Here is a 25,725-nt window from a genome sequence, read left to right as displayed (position 1 = left end):
AATAGCCATCCACTCCCCTTACAACACTCCCATCCTCCCCGTTGTCAAGCCCAACAGCACCTACCGTCTAGTACAAGACCTAAGGGCCATTAATTCGGCAGTTCTCTCTATTACCCCAGTAGTTCCAAACCCTTACACTATCCTCTCTAACATTCTGGCCACTACCACTCACTTTACTGTCCTCGACCTCAAAGATGCCTTCTTCACTATTCCCTTAAATCCTTCCTGCTGAGACCTGTTCGCTTTTACCTGGACGGATCCTGACTCTATGCATTCCCGCCAACTAACGTAGACAGTCCTTCCCCAAGGATTCAGAGATAGTCCCCATTTCTTCAGACAAGCTCTGGCCTCTGACTTACAATCCCTTACACTGTCAGGCAGTGTATACATCTACATACTGTCTTACAGTATGTAGATGATCTCCTCCTCTGTAGCCCTTCTCTAGAAACCTCCCAAAATGACACCGTCTCTCTCCTCAACTTTCTTGCAAGTAAAGGCTATCGAGTCTCCCCTACTAAGGTCCAACTCTCCTCACCCACAGTCTCCTACCTCGGCATACTCCTATCCCCAGGGCTCAAGGCCATTACTTCAGACAGAAAGAAACTTATTTCCTCAATTCCTACCCCTTCCAACAAGGAGGAAATCCTCTCCTTCCTGGGACTGGAGGGTTTCCTTCGCTCATGGATCCCTAACTACAGTCTCCTAGCAAAACCTCTCTACGAGGCAGCTAAGGGAGACCCCTCGGAGCCCCTAAGCCTTAAATTCCCCATAGCAACCCCATTTACTCAACTCAAACAAGCACTCCTCCAGGCTCCTGCCCTACACCTCCCTGACCTACAACTAGAGTTCCTCCTATAAGTACATGAGAACAAAGGTCTAGCCCTCGGGGTTCTAGGACACCAGAAGGGACCCTCCTCTGCCCCTGTAGCTTACCTATCCAAACAATTAGATCCCACCTGCAAAGGATGGGCCCCCTGTCTACGGGCTCTAGCAGCTGTAGCAGTATTAGCCTTAGAAAGCAAAAAGCTGTCCTTAGGTCAGAAGGTTATTATTAGGTCTCCACATAATCTCCAGGACTTAGTATCTAACAAGGCCACACATCACCTTTCCCCTTCCGCCTCCAACAGTTTCACCTCATTTTCCTTGAAAACGCAGAATTTACCTTTCAACCCTGCTTTACCCTTAACCCAGCCACCCTACTCCTGGTTTCTTCAGACCCGCCAACCCACTCCTGTCCTGAAGTCTGAACATACTTCCACTCCCCTTTCCCACACCTTACCTCCACCCCTCTAACAGAAACAGACTTAACCCTATTTGTTGATGGCAGCTCCACCAAAACTAGGGACGGGTCATCAGCTGGAGGATATGCTATAATCTCTGACACCCATCACATCCTTGAGGCTCATCCCTTACCCCCTTCCACTACTTCACAACAGGCAGAACTTATTGCCCTGACAAGGGCGCTAATACTCGCCTCTAACAAAACAGCCAACATATGTACAGACTCAAAATTCTGCTATCATATACTCCACTCAGCAGCGGTCATATGGAGGGAAAGGGGATTCCTCACAACTAAGGGTAGCCCCCCCACAAAATCACTCCCTTATAAAACGTCTTTTAGAAGCAGCACTTTTACCAAAACAGGCCGCTATAATCCATTGCAAAGGTCACCAACAAAACAATAATCTCATAATCATTGATAACAACCTAGCTGACCAGGTCGCCCGGAAAGTAGCTACCCACCAACCCACCTCACAAGTATTTTTTCTAGCCTCCTTCCACCCTCATTACTCCCCTACAGAGGTAGAGGCATATGCCCCCCTACCTAAGGTCGACCAGTGGTACACCAAGGATGGCAAACTTATCCTTCCCAAAGCACAAACACAGGACATTCTACAAGCCTTCCATAATACCTTTCATGTAGGGCATTGCCCCCTCCACCTATCTCTCTCTTCTTTCCTCTCCTGCCCCTCTCTATCAACAGACCTAAAGCGTATCAACTCAGCCTGTTCCATCTGTACCCCCTGCTCACCACAAGGGGGACTCCAGCCCAAATCCTTTCCCACACACCAAGCAAGGGGCAGTATTCAGGTCAGGACTGGCAAATCAATTTCACCCATATGCCTCCCTACAAGGGATACAGGTTTGTCCTCAGCCTTGCGGACACATTCTCAGGATAGATTGAGGCCTTCCCCACAAGAAAAGAGGATGCCTCTACAGTTGCCTCAGTTCTCGCAGACCACATCATTCTATGAGCCTTCCCCAGCCCTTCAATCGGACAATGGCCCGGCCTTTATTTCACATATTACCCAGGCCCTAGTTAACTATCTAAGAATAAAATGGCATCTCCATATCCCTTACCGACCCCAGTCCTCAGGGAAAGTAGAAAGGGCCAATCAAATACTGAAACACCACCTGAAAAAACTCCTCCTTGAGCTCCATCTCCCTTGGCCCCAACTCCTTCCTTTCGCCCTCATGCGTATCCGAGCCATGCCCCGCAAACCCCTACATCTCAGTCCCTTCGAAATCATGTACGGATGACCCTTTGTACTTGCCCCTATCCCAGCTCCCAGCAACCTCGCTTTTGGTTCATACTTCCCCTCTTTAGCTCACATGAGGGCGCAACTTCAAACAGAAGTTAACAAACTACTACCACAACCTTTCCCTACCTCTACCACACAACTATCAGTACTACCTGGGGACACAGTCTACAAGCACGCTAAAGGGAGTAGGCCACTCCAGCCCGTTTGGACAGGTCCTCACACTGTCATCCTCTTTACGCCCACCGCTGTTAAATTAGAAGGTGGCGCCCATTGGACCCATCTCTCACATATCAAACCTCACCCTTCCAACTCCCCTAACTCATTTTTCTCTACCCCCACAGGTCCATTGTCTCTCAAAATCTCCAAATGTCCTCCAATCCAGGAGGAGCCAGACTAGACCTCTTACTCACTCTTCTTCACAAAGCCATCCGACATCACACCCTACTGAACAACAAATATACTCAGTTAACTTACTTCCATTACCATCACGTTAGATTTCTCCACTTCCTCCTCCAGGTATCCAAGGACTTATCCTGGTTTTGCCCACGCACCCTGGAAGTCTCCGACACTCTCCAGTGGATGCAGGACTTAGCCTGGCAAGGCTCTCTCTCTGATTTCACTCCAGAAGAGGCAGAAATATTCCAATTCTTACTCCTCTCCCTCCTCTATACCACTCAACCATGATCTACCACACTCTTCTCTTTTTACTCAGCATATCCTTACCTCCATCTTACACTATTCCCTTATCTTCCCTCCTTGAAGCTAGCTACATACCTCGATCCCTCAATCTCACGCAGGAACTCTAACACCGAGCTAACTCCTCTTATGCCAATAAATGCTGGATATGCATATCTATATCCTCATCGGCATATTCTGCGTTACCAGTTCCCACTCGCATGTCTCATTCTCCCAAAGTACAGCTCCTATTTCATGTTCAGAAAGGAGCAACCTTCTTCAAAAAGGCTGATTCCCTAATAAATAATTATCCCACTGCAGTCTCCAACCGAGCCAACCTATTATACCAAACTTATTTCACCCAATTACAGGCTTTTAAACCATCCAACCCTCCAGCACAGGGTCCAATTACCCTCAACACCCCTCTTCTCTCTCAAGCCCCTGTCTGCTTCTCGGCAACTAGCTCTGTACTAGTGGGCCACTTAGCTACTAACCAATGCAATACAACTATTCCCATTCAATTACCCAACAACCATCTTTCCCAGCACGTTAACTATGAAGTTTCACCTACCGCAAATGGACTCTTTTCTTCAACCGGTAAGATTTACGGGACCCCCTTCCCTAGCAGCCCTCGGAATAAACTGCTCCTTCCCTACCTCCAAAATCTACGCCTGGTTATCTACTTCCTTTATATCCAAATACCAATGTTCCCGCATAGGCAATACCCACATTTCACCCCTAATAGGCGCAGCCCTATCCTCAACGCTTAGCGTCTGGAGTGCCGAGCCGGAACAGGGCAAAACACGCCCTCCCTATCCCCTTACACATCTCTTCTCCATTCATATATCCTCCTGTATTACTGAGGCAGGGGTATTTTACTTATGTGGGAGCAACACTTATATGTGCCTACCTACCAATTGGACAGGGACCTGCACCCTGGTCTACCTCACCCCAAATTTAAACATCGTTCCCTCGGACACCCCGCTACCTATTCCCAGCACTCTACCGCTGCCCCTCAAGGTCAAAAGAGCAATTCAGCTTATTCCCCTTCTTGTAGCTTTAGGTATATCAACAGGAATAGGTAGGGGAGTAGGAGGCTTAGCAACCGCCCCCACCTATTTTCACGCCCTCTCAGATTTACAAAAGTCCCTAGATGACATTGCCGCATCATTAGTACACATACAGGACCAAATCGACTCACTAGCGGCAGTTACCCTCCAGAATCGCAGGGACTTAGACCTCCTAATCGCAGAAAAATGGGGCGTTTGTGCCTTTCTAGGTGAGAAATGTTGTTTCTATCTCAACCAGTCTGGACTGGTCCGCGACGCTGCGGCGAAGCTAAGAGAAGGGGCCCAGAAAATCCAGGAATGGCAGACAGAATCCTGGGACCATTGGCTATGAACCAACTGGATCTCCTGGCTTTTACCCATTTTAGGCCCTCTAACCCTCCTACTTGCTGCCCTAGCCTTTGGGTCCTGTATCCTCCGCCTTTTTTCTAATTTCCTACAAAACCGCATCCAAGCCCTCACCAACCAGAAGGTTGGTGAAATTTATCTAGCCCTACAAACCAACTCCACAATAGCCGAAGGGGAATACGGCCCCCCTTAAAACCCGCAGGGACCCCCTCTCAATAACAACGCCCCCACTCAGCAGGAAGCAGCTACAGAGAAAGACCAACGACCCCTTTCTGGTCCCTGCCCTCCTTATCACCCAGCTCTTAAAAACAACCAAAAGGCAGGAATCTTAGGTTCAGTAAGAGCCTCAAAAACCCCCACCCAATAAGTTGATTAGCAGGAAGTAAAAACCACAAACAATGACTATTGAGAAGTCCAGTGAAAAGTTCCTCAAATCTTGCAAAACACCAGTAGGAGGTAGAAAAATTTTTACTCCCTTATTCTATTCTTCTCCCCAGCAACATGCCCAATAAATCACCAAGTACCTTCTCCCGAACAACATACCCAACAGAACACCAAGTACCTTGTTGGTCCCACCATTGTTCGTGCCATTACCCCCAGACTCAACCCATTGTTCCTGCTGTTACCCCCAGGCCAAACCAATCACTAGGTGCCCCGATACCCTGTTCCAGTCATCCTCTATCCCTCCCTTTAAAACCTTGACAGCCTGTACGCCAGCTGCTGTTCTCTCCTTTGAGACAGCCCGGCAGGTTCCTCTTAATAAATCTTGCATCTCAGCTTCCTTGGTTTCGGTTTTTATTATTTCTAACAAATTTAACCAAGGAGGTGAAATATCTATACACTGAAAACTCTAAAAGAGTGATTAAATAAGTTGAAGAAGACACAAATAAAGGGCCAGATATTTCACATTCATAGACTGAAAGAATTAATGTAGTTAAATGTTTATAATATCCAAAACAATATACAGATTCAAGGTAATCCATATGAAAATTTCATTGGAATGTTTATATTAATAAAAAATGTTTTAATTTTTGGGAACCACAAATTACCCCTAATGCCCAAAGCAGTCTTGAAAAAGAACAAAACTAGTGGCATACAGTTCCATATATCAAACTCTATTACAAGGTTACGGTAATCAAACACTGCAGTGCTGGCACTGAAATGGACAAATAGAACAACGGAGTAGAATTAATGGCCCAGATATTAACTCATGCACATGTTGTTAACTAATCTTGACAAAGGTTCCAAGAACACATTATAGGGAATGGATAGTCTCGTCAATAAATGGGGTTGTAAAACTAGATATTCATAGGAAAAAGAATAAAACTGGACCTCGATCCTACAACACTCACAAAATTTATTTTGCAATATGTTAGAAATTTAAATGTGAGATCTTAAACTCTAAAACTTCTAAAAAAGTGGGGGGTGGGGGGTGAAGGCATTGGTATTGGCAATTATTTATGAATATGACAGCAATAACACAGGCAACAAAAGAAAAAATAAACAAGTGGTATTGTGTCAAACTAAAAAGTTTCTACACCACAAAGGAAAGAACAAAATGAAAATGCAACCTGGATGTATGGAGTGAACTGACAGCTGAGGGGAGGGCGTGTAGGGGACTGGAAGGAAGAAGGTGAAGGGATTACCCAAAGAACATATATGCATAACCCACAGTCAGAGGCAACAGTGCGGTGAAGGCCAGAGGGAAGGGGGTGGTGGAGCTGGATGGATATGGGCAAAGGGGGAGGCAATGGGGACATCTCTAATAGTGTAAACAATAAAAATAAAGTTTTTTTTAAGGCACCCTATAGAATGGGACAAAATATTTACAAGCCTTATATCTGGTAAAAGGTTAATACCGCCCCCCAAAAATTTTAGAAACTTATGCAACTAAATAGCAAAAGAACAAACAATCCAACTAAAAATGGACAGACGACTTGAATGGACATTTTTCCAAAGAATACATACAAATAGGCGACAGGTATTGAATACATGTAAAGATGCTCAGCTCACTAATCATCAGGAAAAAGCAAATCAAAACCACAATGAGGTGTCACCTCACAACCATTAGAATGTCTCTTATCAATAAGAGATAACAATTGTTGCCATGGATGTGTATAAAAGGGAACCATTGTACACTCATTGGTGGAAATAAAAATGGGTAATTATGGAAAACAGTATGAAGTCTTCTCAAATATTAAAGAATATGATGCAGCAATACCATTCTGGTTATATACTGAAAGGAAATAAAATTATTATCTCAAAGAGATACTGGCACGTCCATCTCCACTGCAGAATTATGCACAATAGCCAAGATATGGCTAAAACCTAAATGTTCATCAGTGGATAAACAGATAAAGAAGATGTGATATTTATATATGAATATTATTCAGTAATAAAAAGACGTAAATCCTGGTATTTGCAACTACATGGATAGACTTTGGAGGCATTATAATAACTGAAATAAGTCAGACAGAAAAAGACAAAAGCATATGATCTTTCTTTTTTAAAAATATTTTTTTTATTTATTTTTAGAGAGAGGGGAAAGGAGGGAAAAAGAGAGGGAAACATCAATGTGTGGTTGCCTCTCACATGCCTCAACTGGGGACCAAGCCCACAACCCAGGCATGTGCCCTGACTGGAAATCAAACCCACGACATTTTGGTTCACAGGCTGGCGTTTTACCCAATGAGCCACACCAGCCAAGGCTGATCTTTCTTATATGTGGATTAAAAAATCCAAACTCATAGAAATGAAAAATAAGTAGGTGGTTGCCGAGGGCTGAGGTGGGGGAAATGGGGAGGTATAGATCAAAGTTTGTAAACTTTCAGGTAAAAGATGTTTAAGTTCTGGGAATCTAATGTATAGCAAGGTGACTCTAGTTAACAATATTCTATTGTATACTTGAAAATTGCTAAGAAAATAGTGTTAACTAACCTTATGTGGTAATAATTTTGCAATATATACATATAACAAGTCATCATGTTGTACACCTTAAAATTATACTTATATTTCAATAAAGGTGCAAAAAAATTTTTAATCTCAAGTAATGGGTGAGAATGTACAGTCCACCTAAGAGAATTTGGGAGTGAAAAATTAATTGTGAAAAGATAAATTAAATTATATCTAGGGCAAATAGACACACAGCATTTTATATGTCTTTTGACAACAAACATTTATAAATTATACAGCATGGGGCAAAAATAGGTTTATAATTGTTCATGTAGAAAATAATATTAATTAATAAATAATGATACAAGCATAAACTCTGTGTTTTGCACACTCACAACTGTAAACCTACTTTTGTCCCACCTTATATGCTATAGTCCTGCAACAAGGAAAATAAGAAGAGTTGGTGGAATATTTTGATTCATGAAGAAACGACAGATTTACAAATATTCCCTAGAATGGAACATAGGACATAGTAAAATAGCTTGAAAAGTTTATAAATTCTTACTGTGGCTATTTGGGTCCAATGTGAGGGATTTGGAGGTTATGTCTAAGAACACAGCACAGCATAGATGGTGGCCTCTCTCAGTCACTCTTGTCCCTGTGAGGGGTCCTGGGAAGAGATCCTATTTCAAGATCACAAATCTCTGTCTCCCAGGAGTATGTTTATCCTAGACTCATTTCCTTTCCCTATAGATTCTCTGGTGTCACAATGAGATTAGTAAATGCAAAACTCAGACATAGTCACAATAGCGTCTATAGACAGCATCTGCTCTGTGCCAGGTAAGTTCCCATGAGCTCTAGAATATTACTAATTTCTCATGCCAAATCCTTAGATGGAATTTCTCTAGCTTATAAGTGAACAAAGGCTTAAGAAAAGAAGTTCATTTTCTGTCATTAGAGAAATATTCAAAAAACACCTGAAAATTTGTGTACATAGAAGCCAAACATTTGACCACCTAAGGTCAGACTTGAGGTGGGTGAGAGGGTTCTTGGAGGAGAAGGCCCTGAAATACCTGCACCTAACTCTAAACCTGACCACAGCCTTCAAAACTCAAAAAGTTGTTCACAGACCAAGACGGGCAACATCAATAACTGAGAGCTAATTGCAAATGAAAATCTCTGGGCCACTCTAGACCTGCCTTATCAGAATCTGCATTTGAACAAGATCCCCAAGTGATTCATATGCACATTAATGCTGAAGAAGTTAGAATAGTGTTTCTCAACCTCCCCACTCTTGATATAGTTGCTGGATAATTCCTTGTTGTGGGGGTCATCCTGTCCATTGTAGGATGTTGAACTGCATCCCTGGCCTTAACCCCGTAGGTGCCAGTAGCATTTCCCCAGCTATGACAACCAAAGATTTCTCCAGATATTTTCAAGTTTCCTCTGGATGCAAAATCATTTATAATTGACAGTCACTGGCCTAGAGTATGAGAACTAAAAATATCTTCTTGCATTCTCCTCAAAGCACATCCCTCATTCAGTTTATAATTTTAGGTTAATCACTTAACCCTCAAGAGTCACACTTCTGCCCTGGCTGGCATGGCTCTGTGGGCTGGACATCATTCTGCAAACCAAAAGGTCACTAATTTAATTCCCAGTCAGAGCACATGCCTAGGTTGCAGGCCAGGTCCCCGGTTGGGGGCATGAGAGAGGCAACCAATCCATGTTTCTCTACCTATTTTTCTCCCTCCCTTCCCCTCTCTCTAAAAAATAAATAAGTAAATAATATTTTTTAAAAACAGTCACATTTCTCCCCCTCCCCCCCCAAAAACCTCACATGTAGGACAGTGAACAAAAGAAAATGTGAAGTATGAAAACGCAATTTTAGTGAATATTAGGACAAGAATTTTCCTTCACACTGTATATTTTTCTCCCTATCTGATTCCCTCCAGAATTTGGCATTCTGAAGAAGTAAGCAATGACATAAGGGTATTTGCATGAAGCTAATAAGACCAGTTGTTATCATTTGCTGCTCTTGTTGTGTTTATGCAAATGAACAGGATAAATTAAAACAATTAAAACTGGACTTAATGCTGTCTCTTTAATGACAAGGAGGGTGATCTTGAGAAAAATCGCGATTCAAGGAAAACCACAATGCTCAGTGTTAGACTATAAAGTAGTGCAGCTAACTGTCTTTAAAGTTTATTTTCATTTAGTTTGTTTTCACCTGAAAGTTAAACTAGGTCTGTGACATCATCAAAGATGCTTAATTTACAGGCAAGAAGAATGTCAAATGCTTTGCAACTGGATGTCTTTTCAATAAGAGTCTTGCAGATATAGAGACTGGTTTGTGAGTTATGCTGCATAAATTAACATGTGTGTTCTGTTTTCATAGGGCATAAGCCTATGAGTTCATTACCTAAGTGATTGTCCATACATATAGGCCTCACTTAATCCTGTCTGCATTGCTGCCTCCTGAGACTCAACGATTTGGTTGAACTAAGTTGCTGGGTTGGTGAAGCATGGGGTGGTCTGTGGGCTTCACTTTAAAACTGGTTTCTCTTTTTTATCCTAAAGGCTTAGACAGAAAGGGCCCAGAGGTTTGAGAGGGGGAGACCTAAAATATTCCCCTCAGCCCAAACTAAGTATAGTGGGCAAAAGGGTTTTGGACAGGTGTGATGTGCATTGCACATCTTCCTCCAAAGAGCCTTCTTTTTATCCCTTAATATGGGACATTGAAAAATTAATCCCTGCCTTTTGTCATCTAGTGGTTATGGATTGAATGATGCCTTTTATCCCTGTTGCAAAATCTGTTGCCCCCAGAATACAACAAGAATGCCAGCCTGTTAAACCAAGTGTGCCGTGATCCGGGGACAGCCAACTGACCTGGAGTCTGCAAGATCCTTCCCCAAGCGGGAAGGTCATCTTCCCCTCCACACCCCAACTCTTATTAGGGATTTCTGGACCCAAGGGTAGGTAGGATGATGACCATGTCCAGCTTGAAGCAGCTAGAGGAGCATGAGACCTTCAACCATTATAATTATAAAGGGCCTTAAGTCTGAAAGGGGGGAATTGTTATTTTTTACTGTTATTAAAAAAGTAATTAATTAATTTTTAAAAAGAGAATATAGGAAAGGGTGACTCATGGACATGAACTAAAGGGGGTGGAATTGCTCAGGGAAGGGGAGTACTGAGCGGAGGGGAAAAAAGGGGGAAAAATTGGAACTATTGTAACAACATAATCAATAAGATATACAAAAAGAAATCACATTTCTGCAAATGCAGAATGAGGCTTATAATCATGCAGTTATCATAGAATGCACTTTTACAAAAATAAGTGAAATGATTTGCATAAGATTCTAAGCTCAGCTCATGGTGCATTGCAAGATCTAAATCTCTTGTGATTAATAAATGTCCTATAGATGAAGGAAAATGATGGCTTTTAACTTGTACTAACAGCATAAAGCTACTAATTGATTTATCAAAAGCATTATGATGCCAAGGATTATGGTACCCATGGTTTTATAGCAAAGAAATGCTGCTCTCTTCATAGTAGAAAAGGGAAAAGAATTATCTAGAGACATCAGGAGTTGTGTTCCCACAAAATCAATGCTTTCAAGGCCCAGGGGAAACACAACAAGACAGGTTCCCCGGTCTTAGATTTGGAGAAGACTTTAACTCAGGGCTGTGAAAAGTTTAAAAGTTCAACTCTGAAAGCCAGGAAAGTTCATGGAGGAGTAATAAAAATTAGATGCACCTGACTTCTAAGTTGGTCTCCTGGGACCTGAAAATCAGCAGGAAAATTTCCATTCTGTCCAGACAAGTTCTCATGGGGAAATGTGCTCAGGGGTTAGAGTAACCATGGGAAATGTGTCTAATAAATAGACATAGGGAGCAGATACAGCAAAAAGCTGTAAATATCTCCTCTGCCACAGTTCCTGAGCACGTTCAACCTTGAGCTAGTGGGGGGATATGGTTTTTGCATTTGGAGACCTAAGCTTGGTTCAGAGACTATTGCTTCATTCCTTCCATCTATCTTGTCTGGAGACAGAGCTTCAGTTTCCATCATCAACCATCTACGGAGCAATCCAGACTTCGCAGGCAGACCTTCCTTCAGAGCCTCATCCAGGTGAGTCTCTGAGCCCAGTAGGTACTGAAGGAAAGGACCAGAGAGAATGGAAGCTGAGAACTTCCACGTGAGGTCACCTGAGAGCCTAACCAACTTACCCCAGAGCTGAGAGATCACTGTGTTGGTTTGCTTGGTTAACTAATTAATTTATAAACCCTTTATTTAATATGTTAAAAAAGAGAAGTGTTTGTTGAATTCAGTTATACAAGGATCATTGTCAACAATTAATTGAAGAATTAAAGTCCAGTTGGTTCTGACCAGTGTGGCTCAGTTGGTCGCTAATTGTTCCACAAAGCTAGTTCAGTTCCAGTCAGGGCACATGCCTGGGCTGCAGGTTTAGTCTCCAGTCAGTGTGCATGAGAGAGGCAACTGATCAATGTTTCTCTCTCGTACTCATGTTTCTCTTCCTCCCTTTCTCCCTCACTCCCCATCTAAAATCGAAAAATAAAAATGAAAATAAAAGATTAAAACTCTATATCAGATCCATTAATTGCTTGCCTCCATTTCATTAGCTCTTTTTCTGGAGATTTCTCCTCTTTTCTCATTTGGGGCCTGTTTCTTTGTCTCCCCACTTTGGCTGTCTTTCTGTTTGTTTCTACATATTAGGTAGATCTGCTATGACTCCCAGTCTTGGGAGGGGGGTCTTATGTAGTAGGTGTCATGTGGAACCCAATGGTGCAGTCTCCTTGATCACCAGAACTGGGTGCACCAGCAATGCCCCTTGTATGGGTTATGTGTGCCACCCTGTAGTAATTGAGTCTTATTGACTGTTACTGGCCTATTCATGCATGGGTTCAACCAACAAGCTGACTGACTACAAAGATCAGCCCTGACCACAGTGTATGAGCTGCTGTGCAGGTGCTGACCACATAAAAGCAGAATTTACCTCAGCAGGGTCTGGTGCCTACTGAGGTCTCCCTTTGGATATGCTGCTTGCGAAGCTAATTGGCTCTTGCACTGATATTGTCTGAAACTGGCCACTGGGTGTGTTGGTTCTGGGCCTCTTGGGAAGGACTCTGGGGTCAATGTCAGACTTTGTTCAGCTAGCCTTCAATTGGTTATCCAGGTTGATTGTTCTATTTTAGTTATAATTCCAGTTTGGTCCTGGTAGGAGGTGAGTATAGCTTCCACCTACTCTGCTACCCTCTTCTGAATCCACTATATTTAATCTGGTTATATTTTCCTTGTACTTTTTTATATTTCATTTATATAGCCTTTTAAAATTCCATTTTCTAAAACTTGGTTTCTATATAAATGCACACCTTTGTGAAAACACAGAAATGGACAAAGCAGATGATGTTTCCCCTTATTTGATCTTACATTAAATGAGAAATAAGTGTGTGTATGACATAATGTCCTTGGAGATAAACATGAAGAAAGGAGATAGATTATCTGGCCTGTGGAGGACTGTATAGAGTACAGTCTGGGGAGCTGGGGTCTTTGTGTGTTGGACAAGGAAAAAAACCAGAACTAGAGTGTGCCCACTGAATGTGTCAAAAAAGAGATCAAATCCCAAAGCCAAAGAATAACAAAGAAAAGATGCCACAAAAGGCCAGCCTCATCTACCACTGGCCCGTAGAAAATCAAGGGTGACCAAATAAACATGGAATAGGTGTAAGAATGACTGTTAAATCAGGAGCTGAGGGGATGCTCTGATGAGGCCAGGGGAGCAGGAGAGGTGCAGTCAGTGCAGGTCTCTTGAGACCCATGTAACTTCAGCAACCACACTGACTGCCTCTTCTCTCCATACCTGGCACTGGCTGGGCTCTCAGTTCTTTTTCTTTTTAAGATTTTTTTATTTATTTACTTTTAGAGAGAGAGGGAGGGAGAAGAAGAGGGAGAGAAACATCAATGTGTGGTTCCTTCTCGTGTGCCCCTGACTGGAGACCTAGCCTACAACCCAGACATGTGCCCTGACTGGAGATCAAACTGGAGACCCTTTGGTTCACAGGTCGGTGTTCAATCCACTGAGCCATACCAGCCAGGTTTGCTTGTTTTTTTAATTACAACTGACATTTGATATTATTTTATATTAGTTTCAGGTGTATGTCCAGTGGTTAGACATTTATATAATTTATGAAGGAATCGCCCCCAATAATTCTGGTACCCACCTGGCCTTATACATAGTTATTACAATATTATTTACTATATATATATATGCTGTACTTTACATCCCATGACTATTTTGTAGCTACCAATCTGTACTTCTTAATCCCTTCACTGTTTTCACCCAGCTCCACAGCACCCCTCCCTTCTGGCAACCATCTGTTTGTTCTGGGTATCCATGACTTTGTTTTTGTTTTGTTTTGGTTATTCATTTGTTTTGTGTTAGACTCTACATGTAACTGAAGTCATATAGCATATGTCTGTCTCTGTCTGATTTATTTCACTTAGTGTAATGTCCTCTAGGCCATCCATGCTGCTGCAAATGGCAATATGTCCTTCTTTTTATTGCTGAATAATATTCTGCTGTGTATATACAGGTTGATGCAAATATAGGTGTGCAGTTGTGAGCATGCAAAACACAGATTATTCTCATATTATTATTTATTCATTATTGTATTATTTTCCATGTGAACAACCATACACCTACTTTTACCCCACCCTGTGTGTGTATGTATAAGTGTGTATATGTATATATATACACATACCACGTATGTATATATATATATACATATATATATATATATATATATATACCATATTCATTATCTATTCATCTATTGATGGACACCCAGCAATTCCACATCTGGGTATTTATCTGAAGAAAACAAAAACACTAATTCAAAAAGATATGTAAATCCCAATGTTCATTGCAGCATTATTTACAATAGTCAAAATATAAACAGATTTTTAAAAACGTTTGTTTAAATACAAAATTGGAAATGACCATCCCAATATGGAGCCCAAGTTTATTTGCCCATGGAAAGTATAAGGACTGGAATTGCTGGGAACCATTTCTACAGTGCAGGGGAATGATCTGGCCAACTTGGCTGTAGCCACTCTTAGCTGAATCAGCATGGCAGGGAGTTAGAAAGACATGGAAATAATACCACCATGGTTGTAGTGTATGTGTGTATGTGTGTGTGTGTGTGTGCGTGTGTGTGTGTGCCTGCGTGTGTGTGCATGTGTGTTAATTGTGAGCAGTCCTCAAAACAGGGTGATTAGGGTTCACATACTCCAAGGTAATTCTTACAATACAGGGGTCAGAACTCAATCAAGAGAAGGCACTAAGGAGGATATCTGTTTCCATTCATAGGATATATTTGCAACAAGATTAATAGAGTGCAAGAGTGTGGATGAGGAAGTCCCTGTGTCTGAGGTTTCAACAGTAGCAGAGAGGCCCGGTCATTCCTCAATATGTCTGACACCTTCTTTCCTCCTCTTCCTCATGCTCATTCACTGACAACACTGGCTTGCTCTTTTGATATGAACATTAAAACAAACATCTTCCTGAGGGCCTTTGCACTGGCCAATCCCTCTCCCGGGCACACACTTTCCAATATAACCTTGAATAATCTCCTTCCCTTTCTTACTTGGCTTCTCTGCACAAATACCATCTTGTTTGCAGGTCCTGCTTAAATACCCATGAAAAATAAAACATCCTATTCATTTCTTTATTCCTGCTTTCCTTTCCTTCATACCACCTATCCCCATCTGAAATGTCATATATTTTTTATTTTTTGCTTCTATCTTCTTTCTCTCATTGATGTGTAGGAACTTTTGTTCTTCATCACCCTATACTCACAGCTTCGACAGTGCAGAAAAGCTGGTCAGCACTCAATTTACATTCCTGAAATATGTAAAAACTTTCTCATTAAAACTGTAGAATAGGGGAGCAACAGCAACACAAGATGGCAGCCATCACAAGCTCAGACAATTTATGGAAACTGAATATACATCCTTAAAATAGAATGTAGACCTAGATACCCAGAAGCACCCCCCTTTGTAAGATTTGTAACAAAAATTAATGTGAATGGAGTTAATAGTTCTAATGGAGTGGTGAACCCAAGAGCCATATCAGTGCTAGCAAAATGGCAGAATTCATATAGTATCAAAGTTGTCCTGCAGGAGCTTTGGCACCTAATGATGTCTAAGGAAAATATGAAACTTCCTCAGCCACCTGAAGGACAGTGTTACAGCAATTAATAATTAAAAAAAAATACAGGCCCACCCCTTCCCCCGTTCAATTTAAGCAATCTTCATTTTCCACAGTAGTGGAATTTTCTAGATACGTCTTGTAGACCTCAAAGTACTGGAAAGGAAGCTCCCATTCAAAGTCAATTTATCTTAAGATACTGTAAATGACACTAGTTTTGGCCATTTGAAATATATAAGTTGTACTATAACAAAAACTGTAGAATAAGACTTCCAGCAAAGATAGAGACCTAGAGAGACATGCCGCATCTTCATCCACAACTAAGAAGGAATACAAGTACTTCAAAACTAGAGACAACCAGAAGTTCCAGAAAACTGAGCTACATGGAAGTCCAACAAACGAAGATATAAAGAAGAGATACTTATCCAGAGAAGTAGGAAGGGCGGAGCTGGTGTGGAAAGCACACGATGTGATGGCGGCAGCAGTGGCAGCAGCAGCAGGCTGGCAGAAAGCGCAGTCAAACATTTTTAAAAGTCGAGGGGAACACCTGGGAAGCACTCCTAACACCAGACTAGACCGCACAGCTGATGGTTCCAGCACCTGGGAAAATAAAACCTCATTGCTTCTGACTGTGCAAACCAGTGGGGATTGGGGAAGAAACTGCTGGTCTTCTCAGCAGAGTCCGCTTGTTTAAAGGTCCCCCATGGTCCTAGAATGTCCACAGACCCACCCACTCTGTGAACAACAGCCAGGGCAACAGCAGAGAGTTGCCAGTCCCATATGGAAGTGGGAGAATTGCCTGGTAAAGGGGCGAGTGCTGAGCAGACATCATTGTTTCCTCTTGGACCCCTCCGCCACACACAGCACCACAACATGGTGAAACTGGTTGCCCTCTATTGATGAATACCTAAGGCTCCACCCCTTACAATGTAACAGGAGTGACAGCTCTACCTAAGACACAGGCAAACAAACACAAGAACCTCTCAAGATGAGGAGATAGGGAGGAACGGCCCAAAAGAGGGAACAGATCAAGGTCCCAGTGGGAGAATTCAGTGGTGAGGAGATAGCCAACCTAACAGACGCAGAGTTTAAGAAACTGGTGATAAAGATGCTGACAGACTTGACAGGTATGCTTCAGTACAGCAAATGCATAAGAGAAGTGAAGGCTATGCTAAGTGAAACTAAGGAAAATCCACACAAAACCAATGGAGAAGGGAAGGAAATCGGGCTTCAAATCAATAATTTGGAACATAAAAAAGAAATAAACAGCCAACCAGTACAGGATGAGGAAACAAGAATTGAACAAAATGAGGAAAGGCTTAGGAACCTCTGGGACAACTTTAAACGTGACAACCTCCAAACCATAGGGGTACCAGAAGGAGAAGGGCAAGAAATTGAAACTTATATGAGAAAATAGTGAAGAAAAACTCCCCAAATTTGGCGAAGGAAATAGACATACAAGTCCAGGAAGTACAGAGAGTCCCAAACAAGCTAGACCCAAAGAGGACCACACCAAGACACTTCATAATTAAAATGCCAAAGTTTCAAGATAAAGAAAGAATCTTAAGAGCAGCAAGAGGAAGCAGAGAGTTACCTACAAAGGGGTCTCTATAAGACTATGAGCTGATTTCTCAAAAGAAAACTTTGCAGGCAAGAAGGGACTGGCAACAAGTATTCAAGGTGATGAAAAGCAAGTACTTACAACCAAGATTACTCTGTCCAGCAAAGCTATTATTTAGAATGGAAGGATAGATAAAGTGCTTCCCAGGCAAGGTAAAGCAAAAGAAGTTCTTCGTCACCAAGCCATTATTATATGAAATGTCAAAGGGACTTACTTAATAAAAAGAAGATCAAAATTATGAACACTAAAATGACGACAAACTCACAATTATCAAGAACTAAATCTAAAAAATAAAAACAAAATCCAACTAAGCAAACCAGAATAGAAACAGAATCATAGGTATGGGGATCATTTGGAGGGTTATCAGTTGGGAGCAACAAGGGGGAGAAATGGGGAAATGGTGCAGGGATTAAGAAGCATAATTGGTAGGTACAAAATAGACAGGGGGGAGGTTAAGAATAACACAGGAAAGGGTGAAGCCAAAGAACTTATATGCACAACCCATAGACATGAACTATGGGGGGTGGGATTGCTGGAGGAAAGGGGGGTACTCAGCAGAGGGGAGCAAAGGGGAAAAATTGGGACTACCGTAACAACATACTCAATAAAATACACTTAAAAATACTAAAAAGATAAGAATTTGCAAGCCATAAAGCACTGTTTCAAATGACACACTCAAGTTTACTTCTTGGGCTACCCAACTCATCCTGTTCTTTCTCTTTCACTCCAGCGTATAGCAACTACATAAGTTTTAATTATTCTATACATATTTATGTCATATGTTTGTTTTACTTCCACAACTCAAGTGTAAACTCCTTGAGAAGAACCATTACACTAACTTCATCTTTTTGACCCAGAACCAAGCTTTCTGCTGGGGTACTTGGTGAATATGTACTGAGGAACTTGTTCCCACAGTTTTCTTACTACATACTCTTTGCCATGTACAATTTAATAATATGTATTATCTACAGTGTAAAAGAGACCATTGAATTGTTTGATTGATTTTATTTCCCTAATAAACCAAGATAAGGGGGGAAAAAAGAAATTTAAAGCTTATGTGAAAAAGTTATGAAGGAAAACTTTCCAAATTTGGTGAGAGAAATAGACACACAAGTCCAGGAAGCACAGGGAATACCAAAACAGCTAGACCCAAAGAGGACCATACAACGACACATAATTAAAATGCCAAAAGTTCAAGGTAAAGAGAGAATCTTTTAAGCAACAAGAGAAAAGCAGAGAGTTACCTAAAAAGGGATGCTTATAAGACTATCAGTTGATTTCTCAGAAACATTTCAGGCAAGAAGGGACTGGCAAGAAGTATTCAATGTGATGAAAAGCAAGGACCTACAACCAAGATTACTCTAGCCAGTAAGCTATTATTTAGAATGGAAGGACAGATAAAGTGCTTCCCAGACAAGGTAAAGCTAAAGGAGTTCATCATCATCAAGCCATTATTATATTAAATGTTAAAGGGACTTATTTAAGAAAAAGAAGATCAAAACTATGGACATTAAAATGACAACAAACTCACAACTATCAACAACTGAATCTAAAAAACAAAAACAAAATTCAACCAAGTAGACCAGAATAGAAACAGAATCATAGGTATGGGGATCATTTGGAGGGTTATCAGCTGGGAGTGGGAAAGGGGAGAAATGGGAAAATGGTGCAGGAATTAAGAAGCATAATTTGTTGGTACAAAATAGACAGGGGGAAGTTAAGAATAATATAGGAAAGGGTGAAGCCAAAGAACTTATATGCACGACCCATGGATATGAACTAAGGGGGTCGAGATTGCTGGAGAGAAGGGGGGTACTGGGAAGAGGGGAACAAAGGGGGAAAAATTGGGACTACTGTAACAACATAAGCAATAAAATATACCTAAGAAAAAAAGGAAAAAGAAACTGTAGAATACATGATACCTTAGAGGAAAAGATGATCATTACAAGTTTCATAACACAGGTGGCACAGGGCATTTCCCGAAAGGGGACCATATCTGTACACAATATATTATTTAAATTAATTTTTGAACCCTTTTGGACTTCCAGCCAAGATGGAGGCTTAGACAAACACACTGCTTCTCCCTCCACAACTAAGAAGGAATACAACTACCTCAAAACTAGAAACATCCAGAAGTCCAGAAAATCAAACTGCATGGAAGTCCAGCAAACAAAGGTATAAAGAAAAAATATTTATCCAGAGAGGTAGGAGGGGCAGAGCCGGGGAAGAGAGGATGTGGTGTGGTGGTGGCAGCAGCAGCGATGGCAGCAGCCAGTAGAAAGCACAGTCACACACATATTAAAGTCAGGAGGGACACCTGGGGAGCGTTCCCAGCTCCTCACCAGACCTAGCAGCTCACAGTCCCAGCACCGGGGAAAATCAAGCCTCATTGCTTCTGACTGTGCAGACCAGTGGGGGTTGGGGTGGAGGCAGAAACTTTCAGTCTCTCAGCAGAGACCGCTTGTTTAAAGGGCCCCTACAGTCCTAGAATGTCTGCAGACCCACCCACTCTGGGAACAACGGCCAGAGCAGCAGCTAGAGGGGCGCCAGTCCGGTGTGGAAGTGGGAGAGGTGCCTGGAAAAGGGGTGAGTGCTGGGCAGGCAGCATTGTACCCTCTCGGACCCCTCCCCCACATACAGTGCCAAAACATGGTGAAACAGGTTGCCCTGTACTGACGCATTCCTAAAGCTCTGCCCCTTACAACATAACAGGAGCGACAGCTCTATCTGGAATGTGGAGGCAAACAAACACAGGAGCCTGTCAGAATGAGGAGACAAAGAAGTATGGTCCAAAAGGGGGAATGGATCAAGGTTCCAGTGGGAGAACTCAGCAACGAGGAGATAGCCAACCTACAGATGAGGAGATAAACAACCTAACGGATGCAGAATTCAAAACACTGGTGATAAAGATGCTCACAGGCTTGACAGATATGCTTGAGTACGGCAAACACATAAGAGAAGAAGTGAAGGCTATGCTAAGTGACACGAAGGAAATCCACACAAAACCAATGGTGAAAAGAAGGAAACCGGGGTTCAAATCAATGATTTGGAATATAAGGAAGAAAAAAAACAGTCAACCAGTGCAGAATGAGGAAGCAAGAATTGAAAAAAAAAAAAAAAAGAGGAAAACTTTCCAAATTTTGTGAAGGAGATGGACATACAAGTCTGGGAAGCACGGAGGGTCCTGGGCGAGCTGGACCCAGAGGGGACCACACCAGAACGCATCATGATTGAGATGCCAACGGTGAAAGATAAAGACAGAGTCCTGGGGGCAGCAAGAGAGAGATGGAGAGTTGCCTACAAGGGGGTGCCTATAGGACTATCAGCTGATTTCTCAGAGGATACTTTGCAGGCAGGAAGGGACTGGCAAGAAGTATTCAATGTGATGAAAGGCAACCTGCAACCAGGATTACTCTATCCAGCAAGGCTATCATTTGGAATGGAAGGGCAGATGAAGTGCTTCCCAGACAAGGTGAAGCTAAAGGAGTTCATCATCCCCAAGCCATTATTATATGAAATGTCAAAGAGACTTACTTAAGAAAAAGAAGATCAAAACTATGAACACTAAAATGACAAACTCACAACAATCAACAACTGAATCTAAAAAATAAAAACAAAATTCAACTAAGCAAACCAGAATAGGAGCAGAATCATAGGTATGGGGATCATTTTGAGGGTTATCAGCTGGGAGGGGCGAGGGGGAGTGATGGGGATATGGTGCAGGGATTAAGAATCATAATCAATTGGTACAGAATAGACAGGAGGGAGTTAAGAATAATATAGGAAAGAGTGAAGCCAAAGAACTTATATGTACGATCCAGAGACATGAACTAAGAGGGGTGGGATTGCTGGAGGGAAGGGGGGTACTGGGCAGAGGGGAGCAAAGGGGAATAAAATTGGAACTACTGTAACAACATAATCAATGAAACATACTTTTAAAAATTAATTTTTAACTGCCAGTATAAATTGTAGCATATCCAAGCTTTTGTGAATTAGTCATATTATTTCCCTCTTTCCTAGTAGTCACCTCCACCACATGGGACCAGGCAATAATACCCTAATTTCAAGATTCCTTCTCCTGGGACTATCAGAGGAACCAGACCTGCAGCCCCTCCTATTCGGGCTGTTCCTCTCCATGTACCTGATCACTGCATTTGGAAACCTGCTCATTATACTGGCCGTCAGCTCAGACTCCCATCTTCACACACCCATGTACTTCTTCCTCTCCAATCTGTCCTTGGTAGACATCTGTTTCATCTCTACCACCGTCCCAAAGATGCTGGTGAACATCCAGACACAGAGCAAAGCCATCACTTATGCAGGCTGCATCACACAGATGTATTTTTTCATACATTTTGTAGGGTTGGATGTCTTTCTCTTGACTGTGATGGCCTATGATCGATATGTCGCCATCTGTCACCCCCTGCACTATATGGTCATCATGACCCCCTGGCTCTGTGGACTGCTGGTTCTGGTGTCCTGGGTCATGAGTACCCTGAATTCCTCCTTACAATGCTTGATGGGACTGAGACTATCCTTCTGCACAGTATTGGAAATCCCCCACTTCTTCTGTGAACTCAATCAGATGATCCAGCTCGCCTGTTCTGACACATTTCTTAATAACATGGTGATGTATTTTTCAGCTCTACTTCTTGGTGGTGGTCCCCTGGCTGGGATTCTTTACTCTTACTCTATGATAGTGTCCTCCATACATAGAATCCCATCAGCTCAGGGAAAGTATAAAGCATTTTCCACCTGTGCATCTCACCTCTCAGTTGTCTCCTTATTTTATTGTACAATCCTAGCAGTGTACCTCAGCTCTGGTGGTACCCACAGCTCACAGTCAAGTGCGGTCACCTCAGTGATGTACACCGTGGCCACACCCATGCTGAATCCCTTCATCTACAGTCTCAGGAACAACGACATCAAACAGGCTCTGATAGCCTTCTTTGTGAGGGAAATAACAAATAGGCCACTTGTCCGAAAACTGAAGTAGTGCCCATGATTGTCGAGGTCAAAGGCTCAGAGTCAGTAGAACCTCTCTTTTTATATATTTCCTGGAATTTCCATTTCTTTGACCTTAACTTCTCAATGCAATTTCAGTAACTCGCTTTATTAAGCTTTCTCTCTCATTTCCCACAGCTTTTCCCTTTGGTTTTTTTTTACTCTCCCAAATTTATTACCTTCATGGATCAGAAATCTTTGGAAAATCCCATTTACCTAATGAGACAACATGGATTTTTTAGAATACAGTAGTCCCTCTCTATATTGCGGTTTACTTATCGCAGCCTCACTGTATCGCGGGATTTTTTTAAATATATTTAATTATTTATCGCGGATTTTTTGCTATATCACGGGATTTTGTGGTACTATATACATATGTTGTTAAAGTTACATAGGTTTAAGAGTGTAGAATATGTTTAAGAACATAAATAGTGTTTATAAAAGTGTGGAAAAGTTAATAAGGGAGTGGAGAAGATTAATAAAGGACTGGGAATGGTTTACAAGTGTGTGGGAAGGGTTTATAAAGCCTTAAAATATATATAAATACTAAAATAAATGTAAGGTTCCTACTTCACGGATTTTCACCTATTGCAGAAGGGTCTAGAACATAATACCCTCAATAAGTGAGGGAATACTGTAATTTTTCTCAAGTGACATACATCATATCAAATAATTTTTTTTCTAAAAGAATCATCCTGAAGTGTACTACTTCTATGGGAAAAATTACACTAATTACCAGGGAAATTTATATAATTTTATTAGAGAGGAAAATCCGAGAGCACTGGTTTTTACTTTTATACCTGAAATTCATTTATATATCATTATCTTAACTATACTTCTTGATAATGTAGACTCTAACATACTAGTGTGTTTAATAGCTTGTCCCTGGATTTTATTCTCCTCCTTAGGATCTTGTTCCCCTTCAAACTTTTGTAATCAATAATCAAAGCTTATGTCCCATGATCCTCCTCTGTGATGTAGATGTTCTGGTTCCTCCATCCATTCCTCAGAGACCTGGGTGCAAACCCAACTTGGACACTTCTTGGGATATTCATCTCACTGAGCCTTTTTTGTCCCATCTGAACAATGGGAGAATTATTGTATCCACCTCACAAAGCTGTTGTGAGAATGATATGAGATGATCATGCATTGAAGTGCTCAGCAGGGAGCAAGGCCATGGTAAATCTTATTGGGCTGATACTGGTTAAAAGTGTCCAGAAGGTGGTGGGTGCTGATAATTGGTGACCCTATGAGGTTAATCCTTCTTCCACCACCCAAAGACCAACAGAAGGAGATGGTAGTAGCTGACAGGGATATGGGGGTAATGGGCATAATGTCAGTGACTTCCAGCTCAAAGATATGCCACAGGAGCTCAGAGCGACAAGCCACCAATCAGCCAATGCTTCCAATCTCCTCAACTTACTTCAACTCAGTAACCAGGCAGGAGCAAAGTATGTCTCGCAGCTGGCTGCCTTCATAGAGTTTGGTGACCTAAATTTAAGAACAGGAAAAGTAAGTGAGATGGGGGTCTCTAGAAGCTGGAAACAGTCACTAGAGTCAGTGAAAGAACATAGGCCTTGAGCGAAGGAGACTTAGTTCAAATCTCGGCTCTGGTCCCAACCCACTGTGTAACCTCAGGCACACCACTCCCCTTTCTGAGCCCCAGTTTTCCCATATGGGAACTTAGGAAGGCAGCCATTGCATGGTCTCTGGAAAATGAGAGAACCCAGGGCGTGAAGGTGAAGTGAAGGGTTGAAACAGGGTTGAAATACATATAAGTCAGGTGGGAATGAGAGAGGCATCCAGGACAAGGAGAGATGGGAAGGGTGAAAGAAACCCTACCTTGTCCTAGATGTCCATCAGCAGGACCCTGTAATCCAGGATGCATGGTCGGGGTTGCTGAGGTTTCAGATGATGCAGAAATTTAGTTGGTATTCTTTCTGGATAAACTCTAGGGAACATAGCTTGGGGCCACTGAGAGAAAGAAAAGACAGATGGAGACTCTCAGCCTAGAGGGGGTCACTGCCTGAGGTCAGAATCAGCCAAAATCAGGCCACATGCTGGGGGCTCCCCCATGGAAAGTCACTTCACTGAGGGGAAAAACTGGAATTTTACAGGGATTCTTCTGAGCTGAGCTTTTCTGATTGTGCTTATACTGTTTCTGCATCCTGAAATGCTCTTCCATCATCTTTTCTTTTTGGAAAACTTCTAATTATGCTTCATGAGCCTGATGAGATGGCACTTCAGCAGAGCAGGAACACATCTATCTTTTTCTTCTTGTGTCCCAGTGACTAGCACAGTGCCAAGTAGCATATAATATCTTTTTCCAGGGGGCTCTCCTTTACATTCCCCTCCTCTGTACTCCCATATCACTGTGTTAACAACAATGTCTCTGCCTCTCTTGTGTCTCTAAGTATCTTTAGTTCACTTGACTGTGAGTTTTTCAGAGACCAAACCTGTCCTCTATCTCCATACCCAGTACATGGCTTGGGACAGAATGGCCATGTATGTGTGCTTGTTGAATTGCAGGGAACAGCTCCTTGTGGTTTAGGGAATTGTAGCCCTGACCCAAGCATGACCTGCCGCCGGCATTCAGGCTGTGCTTGTCTTTAAGTCTCAACATAAGCCTGCATGGAAGACATACCTAAAAATCATTCAGAAGGTTTCCATAGGAATTGGATTTAAAGAATGCTTATTATGCTTTAGAACTTGCTCTGTTTTCCTTTATCTCTTAATTAAGTATAAACAATCCCTAGCAAGGAATATATGAAACTTCGTACCTAGTGACAGTGTGGGGTCAAGATGTTTAATAGACCCTGGCACAGACTAGTCATTGTACCCACTGTAGTGAAACTTGTAATCAGTTATTGTCAATTGTAATCTAGGCACCTGAAAGCCATTGATGATTTATGAATTTTGATCTTGTATCTACCATGCATATCCTTCTCAATAAGAAGCATGAGGGACGGAGGGCTGGCTGCTATTCTCCATTAGAGAGGGTAGCCACCTCCCTACCCCGCAGACAAAATACAGTGTCCTGGATAAATTTGTTCCACTGTGGTCGTGAAACCTCTGCTGGACAGAATAGTTTCCAACTGAGATTGGGCATTGGAGGCAGCTCTGCCTCATTGAATGAATGAATGGAGTCTGCAGCAAATCCCCAAACATGAGGGGCTGAGATACTCATCTTTCACCCACTTACTCATTCATTGGATACTACAATGTGCCAACATGTTAACAACTGGACAACCCTAATTTTGTAGAGTTGGATAAGTAAGCAAGTAATTGCAATCAAGTGTGGTTAAGTGTTGGTCTGTTGTCTATCTAGAATTGTGAGAACAGGC

The 25,725-nt window shown here is 42.1% G+C and overlaps 1 protein-coding gene across 1 annotated transcript; it reads left to right on the top strand.

The window, feature by feature from the left end:
- Window positions 1-21,413: 21,413 nt before the first annotated feature.
- On the top strand, window positions 21,414-25,480 carry LOC149999999 (olfactory receptor 7A10-like). Its single transcript, XM_090290201.1, has 2 exons — window positions 21,414-22,314; window positions 25,446-25,480. Exons 1-2 carry the CDS (start codon window positions 21,414-21,416, stop codon window positions 25,478-25,480), a joined length of 936 nt encoding a protein of 311 aa, XP_090146327.1.
- Window positions 25,481-25,725: the final 245 nt, after the last annotated feature.

Source organism: Furipterus horrens, unplaced genomic scaffold (assembly GCF_987537825.1).
Source record: "Furipterus horrens unplaced genomic scaffold, mFurHor1.1.pri manual_scaffold_10, whole genome shotgun sequence".
NCBI lineage: Eukaryota > Metazoa > Chordata > Mammalia > Chiroptera > Furipteridae > Furipterus > Furipterus horrens.
This window is presented reverse-complemented; position numbering and strand designations above follow the sequence as displayed.

Coding starts and splice junctions, on each gene's coding strand:
- LOC149999999 (XM_090290201.1), top strand. CDS start 21,414: ATGGGACCAGGCAATAATACCCTAATTTCAAGATTCCTTCTCCTGGGA. Junction 22,315..25,445: donor CAACGACATCAAACAGGCTC/TGATAGCCTTCT, acceptor CCACTGTGGTCG/TGAAACCTCTGCTGGACAGA.